Source organism: Mesocricetus auratus, unplaced genomic scaffold, assembly GCF_017639785.1.
Source record: "Mesocricetus auratus isolate SY011 unplaced genomic scaffold, BCM_Maur_2.0 Super-Scaffold_100009, whole genome shotgun sequence".
Lineage (NCBI taxonomy): Eukaryota > Metazoa > Chordata > Mammalia > Rodentia > Cricetidae > Mesocricetus > Mesocricetus auratus.
In genome coordinates, this window is record NW_024429193.1 from 85,319,436 (window position 1) to 85,340,595 (window position 21,160).

The window sequence follows — 21,160 nt, forward strand, 5'->3', positions numbered from 1 at the left end:
ATAAATACATTTTTAAAGAAAAAAACTGTTCCAATAAATTGTGGGTGAGTTTCCACATGGGCATAATGTCTCCATAGTAGATGTTGACACTTGATGCCACTTGTGAAATTAACTTTACGGTTTTGGCTCCTAAAAAATAATGAGCCCCCTTTCACAAACTCATAGTTAACGTAAGACTGCAGTCTGGATTGAAAACCCAGGACCTGAGGTTTCGGCTCGGTTTCTACTGAAGCAGTCGCAGCATTATAAAGTGGACGCTTTGCCTTAGAGTCAGCTTCACATAGAAAATCACTCGACACTAGTTATTCTAAACCCACTCTCTCCCACCCTCTGCTAAATTCACTTTTATAAATCAAGAGATTCAAAGTCAGCCACGGCGATGGACACCTATAATCCCAGCACTCAGACTGAAGAAGGAGTAGCAAGAATTTCAGGCCAGCTTGTGTGCACAGCTAGACTAATTCTTTTCTTAATGAAAACTGTAGAGTGCCCAGTGTGATGGTTCCCTGGGGACCTTGCCAGTGTGTGGGCTGGGCCTGAGTTTGCTCCCTAGCGTATTATGGTTGATTTTAATGTCTACTTGCCACGAATTATTATCACCCGAGTAGGGAGCCTCACCCGAAGAACTGTTCTGACTGCCTTGAGCGGTGTGTGAAGACCACCCTGTGTGTAGCATCTCCTGGGGACAGTTCAGATAAAAAGGGCATGGGAGATGGTAGGTCATTCACCTCTCGATTGTCTGGCTTTCTCTCTTGCTGCTAAGGTAATCTGCCCTGTTGCTGCTGCCCATTCCTCTGCTGGCTGGTACCAAAACCACCATTTCCAGCTTTCATTGTGGACTAGGGTAAGGGACTTCTGGCACTGATGAGGTACCCAGCCTTATGGACTGAGCAACTGCGAGAACTGGGCCTCAGTGAGAGACAGCCATGTGGGACTACTCAAACTGCTAAGGCCCTCAGCCTCCAGGACTGAGTAAATACCGGCTTCTCAGCCCCCAGGTATGATTCTGTTTTTATGAATGTGTGAGTGCGTGCATGCGAGTGTGTGTGTGCGCGCGCATGCGAGTGTGTGCATATGTGTGTGTGCGTGCAAGTGTGTGTGTGTGTGTGTGTGTGTGTGTGTTCATCCCACTTGTTCTGTTCCTCTAGAGGATGCTGACGTACATCACATGAAGATTGAAGGACAACTTTACAAAGTTGTTCTCTGACTCCCACATAGGTCCTGTGGTGCATGTTCCTACATAAACACTCAACTACCAATAATAAGATTTAAAACAGGGATGGGGCTGGGGTCGAGCATGTAAAGAACCCAGCTCCATTAGCCCTGCCAATAGCTACTACAAAAGCCATGTCAAGCTCTGCTATGTAAAGGTGTCTTGATTTCTATCACCTTGCTTTGGAATTCTTGGTTCTCTCATTTCTTATATGACTTTCTTAATATCTTTCATTTCATTTTTGAAATAAAATGAACATACTAGCACTGCTTCTTGACTTTTTCTGGCATACCTTTATTGACTGTATGGATGCTGTTTTACAATTTATTCTTTTTCCTCGTAATAATTTCATAAGTTAGATTTTTATGTGAATTCAATTTTCCTGGACTTTAGGGAAGAATTTTGTATGACAGCTTTGTCTGGAGACTTGGCTCACCAGTTAGGAGCACTTGATGCACGGTACAGGACCCAGGTTCTATCCCCAGCACCCACATGGGGGCTCACAACACTCAGTAACTCCAACCCTAGGGATCTGAAGTCTTCTGGCCACAAAGGGCCCCAGCACACACTAATGCAATAATAAGTCAATAAACCTGTTTTTTTATCACAGCTTTGGAACTGGCATCTTGACTTAGGAGATAAAAGAGCCTTGCTGCTCAGCCTCATGACCCAGGTTCAATCTCCAGGACACACATAGTGGAAGGAGAGAATGGACTTGTGCAAACTGTCCTCTGACCTACACACACACACGCACACACACACACGCACACAAATTTAAACAATGACCGCTTTGGTTCCTGGCTTTGTTCCTCCTCCCCTCCTTAGTCCAGATTCTTGCCTTTCCCAGTGTCTGTCCTACTGAATTTTGACTGTGTTTTCGGTTACTCCTCCTCAGTGTAAGATCCCAACCTGGAATAAACAAAACTGCCTTGGGACTAAAGTACTCAGGCGCCAGTTGGCCTCCTTGGGGAGCCTCTCTGTTTCCTACCTGTGCTGCTGACTAGCTGTTGGGACCGTGGACAGATTCCATGGTTCCTTGTCTTCGGTGTAATACAGGAAAAGGAAGGAACTGGGATGGGTCAAGAGGTTTTCCTGAGAAGGGTTGGAAACATTGCTTAGCACTTGAGTATTTTTGAATACTCAGGATCAATAAGTAAGATAGCCACACACCTTGAAGGTGTGCAAGCTCGGGTCAGTTGATCTACTTGGTGCCTCAGGAGCCCATGCCATGCATTAGCAGTTAAAGCTTTAATTTACTCTATCAGCAACCCAACTCTGCTTTGGTTTTTAACAAAGGCCAAGAGAAAGATGTTTGCATAGTGTCATTCTTCTAAGCACACAGACGATGCCATTTCTAGTACTGAGCAGGAAGGGTATTCACTGTCCTTTTCTAAGTGAGTAGGGCTAGCTTTATTTGCACATAATCAAAATAATACTCTGTTAGGAAAGAGGAAAAACAATCTCTTTAGATAGGCTCTGAAAGATAAGTCCAGGGAATTTACACATGGTTTTGGCTGGCCATTATAGTGCACACCTGTGCTGGAGAGGTAGCAGGAGAGGAGTCAAGGCCAGCCTCAACTGCATAGTCACTTGGGTCCCGCTTGGGATATGTGAGAGCCTGTGTAGATAAAGGTGTTTCAGTTCTGCCCCGCCCCTTGGAGGAGTCTGTCTCTTTGGATGCTATGTTAGTGTGCTCCCATAAACTTCAGCTATGTAAAAAATGAATAAATAAAAATAAGTAAATAGATAAACAATGACAATTATTTCTGGAATTTTCATTTTTATAGCTTAATTTACTGTAGCAAAATTTTGTTATCTGCAGCTAAATGCTACTTCTTTAATTTGTTGGGTCTTATTTTTTCCTTTGAAAAAAACTTTTGATTCATTTTTAGACATGTAAATACGAAAACAAATAAGCAAACGAACAAAAATCTAGCCAAGCCACACTTGTGGGATGTCAGTTGGCAAAGTATCTCTTTACACCATTCTATAACTTATTTGAAAAATTATGATGTAGTTGGATTTTTTGTTTGTTTTTTACCTCTTTGGTAGCCCACCACCCAGCTTTCAAATAAACATATGGAGACATATTCTTTTTAAATAACTTATTTTTATTTTATGAGCATTGGCGCTTTATCTGCATGTATATCTGTGTGAGGGTATCAGATCCCCTGGAACTAGAGTTGCAAAGGGTTGTGAACTGCCGTGTGGGTGCTTGGAATTGAGCCAGGGTCTTCTGGAAGAGCAGACAGTGCTTTTAACCACTGAGCCATCTTTCCAGGCCATGGAGACTTATTCTTACTTATGAATGCCCAGCTTTACCTTGATTTATGTCTATCCAGCTTTTCTTAAATTATCCCATCTCCCTTTTGCCTCTGGGCTTTTATCTTTCTCTATTCTGTATGCCTTTCTTTACTTTTACTCCATGACTGCTGGGGTGGCTGGGCCTGGTGTCCTCCTCTCGTCCTTTTCTCGCTTATGTCTCAAGCCTAGATTTTCCCCCCTATTTATTCTCTCTGCCTGGAAGCACCTCCTGTCCTTCTCCCGTCTAGGTATTGGCCGTTCAGCTCTTTATTAGACCAATCAGGTAATTTAGACAGGCACAGTAACAGCTTTACAGAGTTAAACAAATGAAGCATAAATGAATGCAACACATCTTTGCATCATTAAACAAATGTTCCATGACATAAATGAATGTAACATATCTTCAACTAATATCCCACAACACTATGACTCAAAAGGGGAGGCAGGGAAAAACCTGCTACTAAAGCGAGCGGCCCTTGTTTGAACCCTTGATCAGATTCTTTTCCATCTTTGTTGAATGATCTGGGGGAAATGATCAAATTTAAATGATGGACATACAGAATAATTTGTATCTTTTTTTCTATGATTACAAGTTGAAACATCTGCAGTAAATTATCCCTAAAAGAGAGGTGACTCAATCAGGATGTAAACAATGTGTTCTCAGAGTTCAGAGCAAGTGAGGATGTACAAGCTGACTAATGAGATGTCAGGGTCTGGGGAACAATGGTGAGCAGTGCAGGGGACACTCTGCTGTTCTGCACAACTCCGAAAGCATTGCAAAGTAAGAATGTAGTGCCTGGGTGTTAAGAGCAGAAGAAATCTGGATATGGTTAGGAGAGTCAGAGCTATCCTAGCAAGCTAATAAGGAGGCAGTAAAAGACCCACAGAGTTGAAGTTGGTTTTTGAGGTCAGTTAGTGTGCAGGGTGACAATCGCGATCGTGTACTGCAGGTGGGATGGGAGTGATCTAACCCAGTATAACCTTTCTGAAAGACAGTCAGGTCGTGTGTTTCACACTGTGAGGCACTTTGACTCAGCAACTCTACTTCTAGAAATTTATCCTAGGGAGTTAGTGAGGCAAGCCCACAACATGTGCTAAAGTGCGCTCGCTCTGTCACACGTGCTAAAGCGTGCTCTCTCTGTCACACGTGCTAAAGTGTGCTCGCTCTGTCACACGTGCTAAAGTGTGCTCGCTCTGTCACACGTGCTAAAGTGTGCTTGCTCTGTCACATGTGCTAAAGTGTGCTCGCTCTGTCACACGTGCTAAAGTGTGCTCGCTCTGTCATAACGAATTATCAAAGGCACATCAGTAGTGAACTGCTAGATTGATTAAACAAATTATGACTTATCCACATGACCGAGCATTCTTTAGCCATTGCAAAGTATGAAACATATTGATAGAGAGAAATGTCACTAAATGAAAAGGCAGGTTGCAAAATGGTCCACAATATGATCCTATTTGCATTTATAGTGCTTATTTACATCTAAAGTAGAATCACTATATAGGCATTTCTTTAAAAACTGAGGCAATGCATGGAAAAAAGTTGTAATAATTTCAAAAGATTATACACTACACCATACCAGGCAGACAACGCAATTTGCAAGAATCAACACAGAATGAAAATGCAGAGCCCTTGTTCAAAAACTAAGAATTTCAAGATGTTGACAATAGAGCATTCAACAAAGCATGAGGCCTTATATATCTGTATCACCCACATGCTCATAAAGCTAACCCAGTGAATACACACAGTATTATACTACACTACATGCTATTACATATCACACCATACAGCACCCATTAGCATGTACATTACACTAGGTGGTTCTATGTGGGGTGGGTCGGAATATATATGTGGTCTCTTTCTGACCCCCTCTGTTGCCTTATTTTAGGGCTTGTGACAAAGGCGATATAATTTGTAATGTGAGAAATACAAAGTATGTTTAAATTGTTCCTAAGAAGTAGCACATGAGGAGTGGTGAAATTAGCCATCTGCCAGGGTACCTCTTGGTCACTTTGTAAGAGTGACGTCACGAGAAGTGCAGGAACGAAGGAGTCAGATATGGGAGTGTGGGGAGCCGCCCCCACATTCTCCGTTACAAGATGGCGCCGACACCCGTTGTCGGTTGGAGTAAACAACCTTGGTGCGCACGTGCCTGGTACTTTTCCATCCCTTACTCTCTGCCTCTCCCGTGGCATCATATGGGCTGACAAGCAGGAGCCAGTCAGGAGATGACACGTCCGAGGCGGGGACCGCTGGGCTATATAAGGGTTGGGCTTTTCGCTCCGGGGGTCTCCGCTCTATAAGCTTATGCTCTCCCTCTCAAGACGCATTAAAGCTGTTCTGCAGAAGGATCCTAAGTGTGCTGCGTCGTTATTGCTGGCGAGACGGTAGCGCGGGACATGGGAGCTCTTCAAAGAGATCTTTGCCAGGTTTGGGAATTCCAGCATTTCAGATGCTGAGACAGGAGGGCTGTAGTGAGTTCCAGGACAGCCCGTGATGTAGTGTGAGATTATCTCAGAAACAAAACCAAATGAAACAAAACAATAAAAAGAGGTCTAGATATACAGGCCAGTCGACAGAGTGCTTGCTTATCCAGCATGCATAAAGGCTCTAGACTCAGTCTCCAGCACCACCAAGAACCTGACATATTAGCATTCTTATAACCCCACAGGGAATTTTTACACTCAAAAGTAGCAAATGGCAAATGTAACTGCCCTCCACCATGGGTCTCACAATATACCCTTAGTTGACCTGGGATTCACTATATAGACCTGGCTGGTCTTGAACTCACAGACACCTGCCTATATCTGCCTCCTAAGTGCTTTGATGGAATGTTTCCTCTGATGCTTCTATTTCTCAGTATAACTAATACCTGGGAAGTCTAATTTGGCATCAGTACAGTAGCATATGTTCTGCCATGGAGAACAGAAGGTTTGAATAAACAGATCTTGAGACTGCAACCAGAAGACGGGAGTACAAGACATTCCTGTGTTTACTAGTTCTGAATGAGACGGTGTAACACTTCCTGGGTCTGTATTCCCGGTTATATGGTGAGCAACCATTCGCAGGTGCTCATGAGTACTAGAATAAGTGTGTGCGTAAAAGGATGGAGTTTTCCAGCATCTAAAAGTCAAAAGATTTACCAAAAATGCTTCTCAAGTCAATGATAAGGTGATGCGCAGTGACCAAGCTTACCCAGAGCATCAGGAGCTCCAGACCTTTGACTCCAGAAGCATCTGAAGGATCCATTAAAACCCCATTGGTCTCCAAGAGACTTCAGGATCCTGTGTGACATATGACGAAGTGTAAAGAGAGTCCTGGTAAATCCTGTGAGGTGTGTATTTCAAGACTAATTTATGTGCCTTGAGAGTATTCAGTCTTGTGTTGTTTTCAATTTTTATTTGATAAATTAAATGTGTACACAGAGTCCCATATTCACATGTAGTCTATGCTCATTCATACAGACAAAAACTGACAAATGCCTCAAACTAGTGTCTTACTTATATGTGGTTGTTCAAGGCAGCTGCCTGCTTCAGGACACCAGTCTGCCTTCACTGATGCTACTGAAGACACTCCTTCTTGAGAGACTTTTTACCAGCTGACTGGCTGCTTTTCCACTGTTCTCAGTTTCAAAACAGAATGGATAATCCAAGTCCAAGAATCTCTGAAGATAAGGGCTATCGCCCTCACAACACACACACAAGGAGGGTGACAGAGGACAGAGACAGTTAATACAGCTACCCCTTTGATTTCCACAAATCGTAACTGTTTTTCCTTAGGAATCACACACACACACACACACACACACACACACACACACACACACACGAGGGCAGTGACAGAGAATGGCAGAGACAGAAACAGTTAATAATCCGTCCTTTTCATTTCCACAAGTTCTTAACTGTTGGGGAAGTCCTGTGCATTTGTCAATAAAGTACTGTCTGGCCAATAGGGAATCTAGATAGGAGGGACTAGGAGTCCAGGAGGACTCTGGGTAGGAGAAACACGAGGAATTCAAGATGCAACCGCCATGGGGTAGGAAGCCCGGAACGTCTCCGGTAAGAGAAATACTTAGATTAACAATTATGGGGTAGTTACTTAAGTCAGAGCTAGCCAGTAAGAAACAAGCAAGGCCAACAGCTTCATAATTAATACAGCGTCTTGTGTGTTATTTGGGGACTACAACTTGGCAGAGCCCAGGCGACTGGTGGGTGATAAACCAAAGCGGCTAGCAAGGAAAAAGCCTCCTTTAACACTTAACTGTTTTTTTTTCCTTAAGAACTATAATTTTAAAAAAAGCATGTTCTCCCTGTGTAGCCCTGCCTGAAACCCAGTATGGAGACCAGAATAGCCTAAAATGCATAGAAATCCACCTGCTGCCGCCTCCCAAGTGCTGGGATTAGAGGCATGCACCACCATGACTGGCCATGATATGCTCTTTTAAATGATTCTATCAAGCGCATAAGTGTTTGACAAACATATCTGTGTGTACGTGCATGTGTATGCATGCGCGCGTGTGTCACTGTGGACTTGAACTTCCCATCTTCTTGCCTCAGCACTCCCAAGTACCTACAATAATAGATCTGTCACCTGGCCTAACTAGAGGAACCATTTTCTAACACAGCTCATGTCCTCTGAAGACTGAATGGGCGACCACTCAAGATGTTTTGAGTCAGAAAAACTCAGTTTAAGGGGGCGTTGGTGTGAAAGTTCAACACAGATCAAGATGAACTATCTGGGTCACAGCTATGCTCTTCTTCTAGCTATCACGGACATGAAACAATCTTACTGACATCAACAGTGGGGATGTTAGTCAATATACTTTGTTATAAAGTAAGTGCAGAAACTGGGAGAATGTGATAAAAAAATCAAAGACATCTAGTGTTTTCAATTGAAGAAACAGGGTCACCTTCAGTAGAATTGATGAAGGATTGTGAGTTAACAGCTCTTTGGGGTTTCCCTTCAATGATTTGATCAAAAAGGAATCTCCCTGAGCAGGGCAACTAAAAATAGAGGTGCGTTTATGTCTTGTCTATTGGTGTGAGGGAGGTTATAAAAGGTAAGTCCAGGGCAAGAGACCTATTCCTGACTAATCCTCAGGGCAGGCCCTGAAAAGCAGACCAGAAGAAAACCACAACGATGGGCAAATGGACTGGGTTCAGCAGCAGAGGAACAGGTAATGAAGACAAGACAACCTCCTGACTCTTTGAGATATGAGTGCAGGTGCCTAAGATACGAACTAACACCAAGAAGAGCAGACTACACTTACACACGTTCGTGGAGCCGATCCTCATGAAGAAGTTATGAAGAATGCTACTGAACACTCGGGAGGCAGAAGCAGGCGGATCTCTTGTGAGTTGGAGGCCAGCCTGGTCTACAGACTTTCAGAATAGGCTCCAAAGCCACACAGAAAAACTCTGTCTAGAAAAACAAAGAATGCTGCTGGAGGAAACTCAAGAGAAAATAAATCCACTCAACAATACCAACTGGTTTTTACTAACTTTATTTTACATGACACATAACCCATTATGGTGATGTGTTGCCCTGATTTTAACTTTTTCCTTACCTTACCAATCTTAAAATTGGCTGCCTTGCCAGATCCAGTAGACCTCACAGTTATCCCAAGGAGCAGAACACCTACTTTTATTCAGGGACTTGGACTTCTAAAGCAGAGAGCCTGGGGAAGGACCCACCAACGTGGGGTTTATTCATCCCAGATGATTTTGATGTAATTGAGGGTTGAGCGACTTTGTCTCCTACATTTTAGAGCTAGATTTGACTGGAACAGCTGAGGTCTATGTATGGTGCCAGGCAAACAGAGTTCATCTACCAAGAATGTGGTGTTAAAGTTCGGCACACACTAGTGCTCCAGCACCTGCTAGCTGTGTGAGGTCCTGAGCAGGTTTCTTAACTGCACCAAACCTTAGGCTTCTCACACAGGAAATGGAAATAACAGCTCCCTTCAAAGTGCACCATGAATACTGACCTTAAGTCCTTCCCAGGGGGCTCTGGTGTCAGGATCAGTGCCAGTGCTGGCTTGAACATTCACTGTGTGACTTAAATCAATTACTACACGTCTCTGTGGTTCTATTTTCTAGTTTGTAAAGTGAATACAATTACTTCATAGCATCATTGTTAAGAACTCAATGCATTTACACAGCTAGATGTGGTGACTCACTCCCACAATAAGCACTAGAGGAGACATGAGGATTAGGAACTCAAGGCTACTCTTGGCAATACAGTAAGAGGTTAGCTTAATCTAACCTGAGAGACCTGTAACAACTGATGTTTAGAAGGCTGCCTTGGCCGAGCATGGTGGTATGGCTGTAACCCTAGCACTCAGGAGGCTGAAAGTGGAGGGTTATGAGTTATAGGCAAACCTTAGTTACAAAGTCATAGGCAAACCTTAGCTACATAGTTATAGGCAAACCTTAGTTACATAGTTATAGACAAACCTTAGCTACATAGTTAGAGGCAAACCTTAGCTACATAGTTAGAGGCAAACCTTAGCTACATAGTTATAGGCAAAGCTTAGTTACATAGTTATAGGCAAACCTTAGCTACATAGTTAGAGGCAAACCTTAGCTACATAGTTATAGGCAAACCTTAGCTGCATAGTTATAGGCAAACCTTAGTTACATAGTTATAGACAAACCTTAGCTACATAGTTAGAGGCAAACCTTAGCTACATAGTTATAGGCAAACCTTAGTTACATAGTTATAGACAAACCTTAGCTACATAGTTAGAGGCAAACCTTAGCTACATAGTTAGAGGCAAACCTTAGCTACATAGTTATAGGCAAACCTTAGCTGCATAGTAAGACCTTGTCAAAAGAAAAGAAAAAGACTGTCACTGCTGGATAAGCACTATTTATAAGAGTAAACATACAAATAACAAACAATAAAATGCCTCACATATATAAAATACCCAGACCTAGATGATAATACCAGCTCAGTATCTGGTAATGTTATCATTGTGATTACAGAAACCTTAAATTGTTTACAATCTACTGTCTTTTCTATCATCTAAGTAGCCTCTGTGGATTTTATCAAAATTAACTACCTTAAAAAAGAGATTTATTTTATTAAATGTGTATGATTGTTTCCTGTGTGTATGTATATAAGTGCATCACATATATGCAATGACCTTGGAGGTCAGAGAGTGTCAGTTGTCTTGGAGCTAGAGCTTTACAGGTAATAGTGAACCACCCAACCTGAGTGTTGGGATCCGAACTTGGGTCCTCTGCAAGAGCAGCAAGTGTTCTTACCTGCTGAGCCCCCCTCTAGGCCCAAATGTCTAATTTTGATAGAACAGTTATAAAAGGTATTTCGTTGGAAGCAGTGGAATAAAGGGATGCAAAAAATCACATAGTACCTTTCTGTTGTAATTCTTATAAATTTGTAATTACTTAAAAATAAAAAAGTTTTAAAAATTAAGGCAGGGAACTTGTCTGAAGTGGGAAGTATTAGGATACAGGCTGAGCCTAAAATTAAAAGTTTTCTTTGACTAAACAGTCAAAACCAAGTTTGAGGAATAAGTTGTCCTAATGTGGTGGCATACACAGGTAATACCAGCACTGGAGAGAGAGAGGCAGGAGAGTCAGGAGGTCACAACCAGACTTGTCTCCAGTAAAAAAAAAATTGAGGTCAGTTGGGACTAGATTCAACTAGGTCAAACAAACAAAAACCTAGGTATTTTTCCTCCCTCAATCAATTCCAAAATAAAGTTATTTTCTCCAGACTCTCCAAGCTGTAAGTCAGAATCTTCTCATAATAAAAAGACAGGCATGAAGTCTCCCATGCCTGGCAATTTTTTTTCCCAGAGAAAATACAAAGCTGCTACTTCATTAATCCATTTACTGTGACTGTAACAAACCATTTTAGCCGGGCTACTTTGGTTCACAATTTTGGAGCTGTTCAAATAGCACAGTGCTGACTCTGGTGACTCCCCCTCCCCCTATAGCAGATGGCATCAAGAAGATATTTGAGGAAAATTATGGTTATAAAGGCAACCAAAGAAAATTGCCCAGTGAGACATGTCCTTTATTGTTGCAACTCTATCTTGAAAAGTAACAAAGGGTTCCACAAGAACTATCTTAACCCTTTCCTCTGAGACTGGTAACCAAGCTTTAATACATGGACATTTGACTAACCATAGTGAATGCCTATAATTCAATGTTTTTCTCTCCAGAAAGAACTGGCCCAACTGTAACAAACACAAATTATATTTTAGTAAGATCCAGCAATGCATAAAATTCTTTCCTTTACTCAATACAATGTACCATTTTGCTCAAGTAATCACACAAACCAAATGCACGTTCTCCTCCCTCCCTCCCTCCCTCCCTCCCTCCCTCTCTCTCTCTCTCCATCTTTGTACCAAAATTTTCTTATCCTAAGACCACCCTTCCTTTCATTCATTTTAATTTTTGAGACAGGGTATCACTCTATAGCACAGGCTTGCCTAGAACTCAGACTCAGACTCCCAAGTGCTGAGATTACAGGCATGATTTGCCACACCTAGATCTCCTGGTTTTGCTTGGGGCCCCAGGATCCCTTGATGTGCCCAGACTGTCTTCAGAATTCTAGAACTTACTGCCTGAGTCTCCTAAATCTGGAATTAGAGCATACACCATACCTGGTTTAGTCATATTTTAAAATATACTAGTATACCAGTACACAAACACAATGTACTTCAGCTAAATGAGCCTTTGGAGAATAAAAAATACATGAGGGAGAGGGTCTTCAGGTATGAGGACTTGAGTTTGGTCTCCAGAAAAGCCAGTCCAGGTGTGCATGCCGATAATCCCAGCACTGGGAGGTGAGGCAGGAGGATCCTGAGATGAGAAGCCGGCAAATCCTAGATGGTGCTCCTCTGGTTCGGTAAGAAACCCTGTCTCAGAGCCATAAGGGAGAGAGAAGGGACAACGTGGGACATCCTTCTCTGGCCTCTTTTGCACAAGGTTGTGCATACCCGAACATGTTCATGCACCACAAACACCCCAACACACACATAATGAACTTAATCTGAATTTCAAGATCTGAATTCAACTTACATTCAAGGTAACTTTTAGTGTGAATTACTTCCAAAGAGATTGCTTGCCGAGCCCAGAACAAAGTATACATTTCCTCATTCTCTTTTCTGAACCAAGCACACTTAGCCAGTGTCTCTGCACTTTTTATCTTGAGATGCACGCGCGAGCGGCGGGGGGCCGGGGGGAGGTGTCACTAAGCCGCTCTGAGTTCTCCAGTCCAGGCGGGACTCGCCCTTGGGATGGATCCCCTACTTGGGCTGCCCCCCTCACTCCCCGATAGCTAAGACCACGGACTGCGTCACCCATCAGCCTTGACCTCCTCCGAAAACACTAGGAGGTTCCTTTACATCTTGTCTTACTTCCGCCTTCGGTTACAACGCTCGCGGTTCAGATGGTGTCTCCGGGACTAACTTCCTTCTCCGGAGTCACAGTGTTGCGCTAGGGATCACTGTCCTAGTTCTCAACAGACGCACGCTCTGCGGCCGAGCAGCTCAACTTCCCACGGGGACACGCCCCCAGAGGGGTGCCGCGGGGGTGAGCGCGCAGTCTCCCCAAGTGAGAGGCCCCTTCCCCCCTGCCCTGCCCCTGTCGCCGCGGGCAGCCCGAGCAGCGTGAGCCGGGAGGAACGAGCGCACTCCCGCCCGCCGCCAAGGGACGACCGCAGCCAGCCCGCCCTGCCGCCCGCGCGCGGCCTCGCTCCCTCCACTTTCTCCCTCCGCGCGAGGCTCCGCCCCCCGAGCCCGTCCGCCCCGGCGCTTTCCTGTCCCGGACTCTCCCTTCCCCTTTCCCTCGGCGCTTCCGCCCCCCGGCCCCCGCTCTCCATCGCCCCTTTTGATTGGCCAAGCGCGCCGGAGGCCGGCGGGCCAATCGGCGAGCCGAGCCGGCGGCGATGGGCGTGGCCGCGGAGCCGGGCCCTCAGACCGAGGCTGCCTCCCCCTCGCAGCCGGCAGCGCATTCCGCCGCCGTTGCCGCCCGGCCCCGCGGGTGCCTGAGCCGGAGCTGCCGGGGTGCCCGGGCTCGGGACAGCAGGGGGGCGGCCGGCCGGAGAGCAGGGCCGGGCGAGAGGCGGGAGCGGCGCGGGCGGCGGCCGGCTTCCTGGGAGCGTCGGTGCGGCGCGGTGGTTGGGGCGGATCCCGCGGGGCCCGGGCGGGGGCAGAGTCGCCGGCCCGGCCATGGCGGACCACGAGAAACTGGACAACCAGCGGCTCAAGAATTTCAAGAACAAAGGCCGCGACTTGGAGGTACCGTGGGGCGGGCGCGGCGGCCGGCATGGCGCTGGGCGGGCGGGCGGGCCGCCGTGACGCGGGCGCCGCGCCGGGAAGTTTGTGCCGGGCCTGCTGCTCCGCCTCCGCCGGCGACAGCGCCCGGGCCCGCCGGGTGCGGCCTAGGCCGGCCCTGCCCAGCCGGCCGGCCGGACGCGGGTGCGCGGCCGGGGGTCAGCCGCGCGCCGGCCTCGGCCGCGCCTCAGGCTCCGGCTCGTCTCGGGCCCCGACGCCAGGCGTTGAGGGCGGAGGGCGGCGCGGGGAGCCAGCGGCCGCCTCGGAACTTGCCCCCGGCGCCGCGGTGCCGCCGCAAGGCCGGCGTCCGTTTCTCGTCTCCCCGACCCCCGGGGGACCCCCAACGTCCGAGCCGCGGGAGTCAACTCGTCGGTGGGAAGAGAGCCCCGCGCTGCGAGAGCCGCCCCGGTGACGCCAAAGCGGGGCCTCCCGGCCGGCGGCCTGGCGCTCCCCCCGGGCTCGGCTGATTCAGGATGTGGCTCACGGTGTGCGATCCCTTGCGGGAGCTCGACCACAAGTCTCCCCGCCCTGTCCCGGGAAGACACCCGTGCCTGCGCTCGTACATAGACGGCCCTCGGGGTGCTGCAAAGCTGTCATCCCCTAGTCCACCGTCCCCTCCGCCGCCTCCACCTGCGGGCGGTGGTGGTCAGTGTGGGCTGGCACCACCACGACTTGTTTATTTATGCAATTGTTTTTTATTTGTTGGTTTTTCTTTTCTTGAGACAGGGTTTCTCTGTGTTGTCTTGGAGCCTGCCCTGGAACTCGCTCTGTAGACCAGGCTGGCCTCGAACTCACAGAGATCCGCCTGTCTCTGCCTCCCGAGTGCTGGGGTTAAAGACGTGTGCCACCACTGCCCGGCTCACGAGTTGTTTTAAAAGAGGAGAAGGCCTCATTGTCTTAGACACAGCTGCTTCCAAGGTTTGATGTATTAAACACGCAGATTCCCCCCACAGTGTGTGCACGAATCTGTGTTGCATGCGTTAATAAACCCTTTTCTTTATTTTGGGGATTTTTTTAGGTGCCTATTTATATTTTCTTTAGTCAAGAACTTAGTTTTTGAGAGAAAGTCTTACTTTCTTCTACGTGTGTTTGGGATCGATCTTGCTGCTCTGGTCTGTGTCTGAACTTGAGTATTTGTCTGATTGAGATAGCAACTCTCGTTTCCTTTTTACAGTGCCATATATTCTTTAAATGTAGTTTGTGCTGTTTCAGCCGATTGCAATAGTTAGAAGGAGTGTATGTCCCAGGGTGTGTATGGCTGTTTAGAGATTGTTTGAAGGTTAATAAAGCTTAGTTTTGTCATAATTTTTATAGTGGAAGAAATTGAAAATCTTTTAAAGATTTATTTTATTTGTAGGAGTGTTTTGTCTTCGTGTGTGTATGTATACCATGTGTGTGCCTGTGTTCAGGGAGGCCCGAGGAGGGTGTCCATCCCCTAGAACTGTGAGCTGCAGTGCGGGCGCTTGGAACTGAACCACCAAACCATCTCCTCAATTCCCAGATTTAACGTCTTTATTGGAGTAATTTATATGTCACGAAAGTTAATCTTTTAAATGTACAATTCATAGTTGTCATTAGATTTACACATGGAACTGCTTTTTTAAAAGTAATATGAATGTTTAGAATGGGGGGGGAATCACAAATTAGGAAACTAAAACTGTCAAGAAAGTGTCAGGTAACCAATCAGTCTCTTAATTCCTGTTTTACTTGTCCTTTTTGTTTTTGTTATTCAAGACAGGGTTTCTCTGTAGCTTTGGAGCTTGTCCTGGAACTTGATCTGTAGACCAGGCTGGCCTTGAACAGAGATCTGCCTGCCTCTGCATTCCAGTTGCTGAGTGTTGCAGTTGCTGAGTGTTGGGATTAAAGTTGTGCTCCGTTGTTTGTTTGCTTGTTTTTCAAGACAGGGTTTCTCTGTGTAACACCCCTGACTATTCCTGGAACTCTGTAGACCAGGCTGGCCTCAAACTCACTGTACGACATGTGCCACCATGGCCAGCTTCTAATTCCTTCCTTCCTTCCTTCCTTCCTTCCTTCCTTCCTTCCTTCCTTCCTTCCTTTCGATTCATTTTATTTATTATGAATACAGCATCTTGCCTCCATGTATGTCTGCAGGCTAGAAGAGGGCACAGATCTCATGCTTGGTTGTGAGCCACCACGTGGTTGCTGGGAATTGAACTCAGGACCCCAGTAAGAGCAGCCAGTGCTCTTAACCTCTGAGTCATCTCTCCAGCCCCCATCTAATTCCTTTCTTTTGCCATTTTTAACAGGTTCATTGAAATGGGATTCACATAATATACAATTGACCCATAGAAAATGGTTTTTAATATGCTCACATAGTTGTGCAACAGCACCAACTTAGAATGTTTACTACTCTTTAAAGAACTGACATAGTCATTAGCAGAGATTCTCTTTCTCAGCTACTCCAGCCCGAAATGTTTTGTTTGCCTGTTCTGAAGTTTGTGTAAGTAGAATGTACATTTGATGATACTTTGTGGCTACCTGCCTGGAATGTTCAGCCATGCTGTAACAAGAGTGTTTCATAGGGCGGAACAATATTTCTGCATGTAGTTTATACCACATCCCGTGTTTAGGTGTTCATCTACATGGATACATTGTTAACATTGTACACATTTTTGTGTATCAGTTTTATTTCTTTGGTTACAAACTGAGAAATAGATACTATGATACTGGGTTGCCAGACTAACTTTCTCCCTTTCCACCCCTCCCTCTTGTTGTTGTTTTTTTAATAATTTATTTAAATTCTATGTGCGTTGGTATTAAGGTGTCAGATCCCCTGGAACTGGACAGTTGTGAGCTCCCATGTGGGTGCTGGGAATTGAACCCAGGTCCTCTGGAAGAGCAGCCAGTGTGAACTGCTGAGTCATCTCTCCAGCCCCACCTCTTGTTTGTTTGTTTGTTTGTTTGTTTTTCATTTTGGACAGGGTCTCACTCTGTAGCACCAGGATAGCCTTACACTCTCAATCCTTCTCCCTCATCCTCGTGAATGCTAAAGGTACAGGTATGTGCCACCATGTCCAACCTGCCACATTGGTATTTTTTTATTTTGTGAGTGGTTGGCCCTGCTACTCTCCCAAAGTGCTGGGATTGCAGGTATGTACCACCCTGCCCTGTTTTACAATTATTCTTTTAAAAAATTACCATTACTATGTATTTCTTGCTACTGTAGTCTCTAACAGATTAAATATTGAATCTACCTGGACACTATGATAATATAAAACTATATATAATGTATACTAGACATGTTTTGGGATCATAATATAATAACTCTTTGACTGAATTCATGTATATATATTAGGAGTTAGAATATTTTCATTTTTCCATCTATATGACATGACTAAAAATAATTTTATTTGTATGGCTTACTCAAAATCACATAAGTGGGTGTAATTCAGTGGTGAATTTATATTATGTGTGAGACCTTGGGTTTGATCCCCAGTAAACAAAAGAATGTACTTGTAAAAGACAGAAATACCTTCTATTTCTTTTAGAAGGTCTTTGTTGTATTTGCTACTTGCATGCCTGTGTCTTTCGAAAACATGTATGTACATTTTTCCCCTCCAGATACAATAATAACTGCACTATGTTATATATGTAATGTATGTAGAATATAACAAAATACTAAGAAATTACTGCTTTTTGGTTTGGTCTTAAGGGAGGCAGGGCTATTGCTATTAGTCCAGTATATCTTAATCCTGAGTGGCATTTTAACATTTAATTTGTGCTTTAAAAATGAAATATTTTACATAATTCCTTTCTTACTAAATTTTCAAAATCCAGCTTCCATTTTACCATTACAGTATTTCTGCTTAGATTAACTGTATCTTAAATGTTAATAGTCTCGCATGACTGATAGCTACCTTATTAGACAGTGTATGTGTAAATATACAACAACATATAGAGTGAAGTAATTGTTACATTTAGAGGAGAAGTTGATTAGAAATAATGAGTACAAAGTCTGCCAATTAAATTATTTTTACTGGATCTGTAACTGTGTGTGTATGTGACCTTGGAAGAATCATTTTTAAATTTTAAGATTCTTTTCATCTACAAAAGTGGCAGTGCAGTATTCAGTGTGATTGAATGTCTTTGCAGTTAGCTGTGTGCGATTTTAGGTTTTATTTTTTGCGTGTGTGTGTGTGTGTGTGTGTGTGTGTGTGTGTGTGTGTAACTTATGTTACTTTGTACTTTATGTTACATTAAAGAGTCAATGAGGAATTGCTTATTGGAGGACAATATAGGCACAATGATGTGACCCTTCTGAAGTCATAATTTTATGTTATGATTCATAGATTTTTATCTAAAATTCATTAGTACTTTTCAGTATATTATGCTAACTCTAAAAATCCAGTCTTGCTTTCTTGAAAGTACAGCAGTCAGAGGACATGTCCATTTGAAGTAATGTGTAAGGAGTTACGAGATGGTGCTTATCAGAGCTGACCTCTTCCTGTGATGTGGTAGAGGGCCACACAGTGCCAGTTTGAGGGTGATAACAGAGAAGGCTGTACATACACAATACAGTATAGGAGATGGGCAGTGACCACACTGTCTGAGGTTTCTCAAGAACGAGTTAAGCTGATTTAAGTTTGGCAGTAGAGAGGGACTCTTGTAGCATTTCTAATAAACTTTCAAAGTCTTTATAAAAATCCCAAAAGTTTGCAGATTCAAAGAGAGTGTAAATATGCTAGAAAAGTAATTAGATCTTGTGAAAACATCTTATGCTAATTATGATTTGAAATGAAACATTTTGAGTATAAAATATGAAGTCAGGTAGAAAAAGTAACAGTGATGGACTGTATTGTTTGTGGGTAGTAGCCTTGTTGACTCAAAGTGTACAGAGTGAAAAACATTGCTAAGCTATTAAGTCTTAGTAACTTTAGAGATTGACCTCTCTCATCACAGGTCTTGGAACATATTTACTGTGCTATAAATAACTACTGTCTAATTCTTCAGATAATAGTCCATGCATGTAACAATATGAAAGAGCTGATAGAAATAGTCCTAGGATTTAAATTATTGTGTCAGCCTCCTATTAGTTTTTCTGGTTTGTAAGGTAACTGACTTCAGAATTGCTTCATTGATAACTTTCTTAAACCATTAAGGGCTAGAGAGATGGCTCAGTGTTTTAAGAGCACTGACTGTGCCTCCAGAGGACCTGGGTTCAGTTCCCAGAATCCACATGGCAGCTCACAACTGTCTGTAATTCCAATTCCTGGGGATCCAACACCATGGAAAAATACCAATGCACATAAAATAAAAATAAATTAAAATTTAACATACATCGAGATGTCCTTAGTTTTCACAGTCTATTAGTCAATCTATTGGTCAGTTACATGTTTCATGGTCAAATGAATATGCACTATTGGGAAGAATGTATGAGTGATTTTTGGAAGAATGAAACAGGAAAAAATGGATAGGTAGTTTGTTTTGGTTTAGTTTTTGTAGGCAGTTGAACTAATATAATCATTTGTTTGGAGGGTGTTTCTATTTTTGAGACAGTATCTCACTGTGTAACCCCTAACTGATCTGGAATTTACTATGTAGACCAGACTGGCCTTGAACTCCAAAAGATGTGCCGGTTTCTACGTCTGAAGTGCTGAGATTAAGGGTTTGCACTGTTATACCCTACTTAATAATAATTGGAGTTGTTAAGAATATTGTATTCCGGGGCTGGAGAGAGGGCTCAGCGGTTAAAAGTGCTGACTGTTCTTCCAGAGGTCCTGAGTTTAATTCCCAGCAACCACATGGTGGCTTACAACCACCTTGAATGAGATCTGGTACCTCTGCTGGCCTGTAGACAGAAGACTGTATACACAATAAATAAAATATTTTAAAAAATAGTTTTCTGTGTGTGGATGAATTGCCTGCATGTATCTGTACACCACATGCATGCCTGTCGTTTGCAGAGGCCAGAAGAGGGGTCAGATCCTGGATCTGGAGTTACAGGTGGCTGTGAGCCATCATGTGGGTGCTAGGAACCAAACCTGGGTCCTCTGGAAGAGCAGCCAGTGCCCTTAGTTGCCGAGCCATCTCTCCAGCTCCATAGGTAAAATATTGATCCATGACAGTGGTTGCAGTTAATTAAAATATTTTCATTGTTTTCTGTACTGAGTGAGAGTACATGTTCATATTTTGACTTGCATTGTTATTTTCGGGGCCTTCTAGTTTAGTTGGCAGAGGCAGGAGTATATTTGAAGGAGCTTTTGAGCACTTATTACAGGTGTGTCTAACTCTTCATTTATCTCAGTCTTTAGAAATTAAAAAGAAACTGTGCTTCTGACTTAACAGTTAAGGGGGTGGTTTTATCTGTATTTTCTATACTGTCTTAATTCTTCTCAGCCTAATACAGATCTCAGTTTTGGTCAAGAAATTTTGTTTCAAAGCATGACTAGCCTATTCTATAGGTTAGTCATTAGTGCTCCTTTCTGCACAGATTTTTGGAATTTTGTATTACTTGGAACTTTAACACTAAAAAAACACCCTGTTTCCATTTGGATTTGGTAAGTCAGTGTTAGGTGACTACTGTGAGAATAGTTTTTGAGTGGTGTCTACAAAATATGACAGAGGTGGGCCATGGTGGCACATACTTAGAATCCAATATAGAATTAACATTTTCAGTAGTCGGGCTGCTCATATTACCAGCAAATGTCTGTGACCTGAAAGTCTGTACATGCTAACCAATGTGAATTAGAAGTGCTTTCTGAGGTTGGAGTGATGGGTCAGTGGTTGAGAGCACTGAGTTCTGTCACCCACATGGCTCCTCACAGCCATCTGTAATTCCAGGCTAGGCAATCTGACTCCCTTTTTTCAACAAGTTTGGCTGAGGCAGGAGAATTACCATGGGTTAGCCTGGGCTGCAGTGAGACCAGGGAGGAGGAAGAGAAAGAAAAGGAAAAAAGGACAGCGTGTGTGGGAGGGAACATTTTTACATTTTTATTTTTTAAAGATTTACTTAGCTTTATATGTGTTGGTGTTTTGCCTGCATGTGTATCTGTGTGAGCTGCCATGTGGGTTCTGGGAACTGAACCCAGGTCCTCTGGAAGAGCAGCCAGTGCTCTTAACCTCTGAGCTATGTCTGCGGCCCAAACAATATGTATTTTAGTTCAAAAGTATACAGATGTTTGAGGGTTCTTAGTTTTTATTTGTGTATCTCTTTCAATATTTCCCATTTGGGGAATTGGAGAGAGAGAGAGAGAGAGAGAGAGAGAGAGAGAGAGAGAGAGAGAGAGAGAGAGAGAGAGAGAGAGAGAGAGAGAGAGCGCTTGGGTTTTTTGAGACAGGGTATCTTTTTGTGTAGCCCTGACTGTCCTGGAAC

The 21,160-nt window shown here is 44.0% G+C and overlaps 1 protein-coding gene across 2 annotated transcripts in view; it reads left to right on the plus strand.

Moving 5' to 3' along the window:
* Positions 1 to 13,657: 13,657 nt before the first annotated feature.
* The window catches only part of Kpna4 (karyopherin subunit alpha 4), a 50,492-nt gene continuing 42,989 nt past the window's right edge, over positions 13,658 to 21,160 (plus strand). Inside the window, exon 1 of one of the 2 annotated variants that reach the window (XM_040752652.1) lies at positions 13,658 to 13,791. In XM_040752652.1, coding sequence (XP_040608586.1) covers positions 13,723 to 13,791 — 69 coding nt within the window. In that variant the 5' untranslated portion in view covers positions 13,658 to 13,722. Of the gene's footprint in view, positions 13,792 to 14,087; positions 14,313 to 21,160 lie in introns of those variants that run through there. The other variant, XM_040752653.1, reaches the window with a different exon arrangement.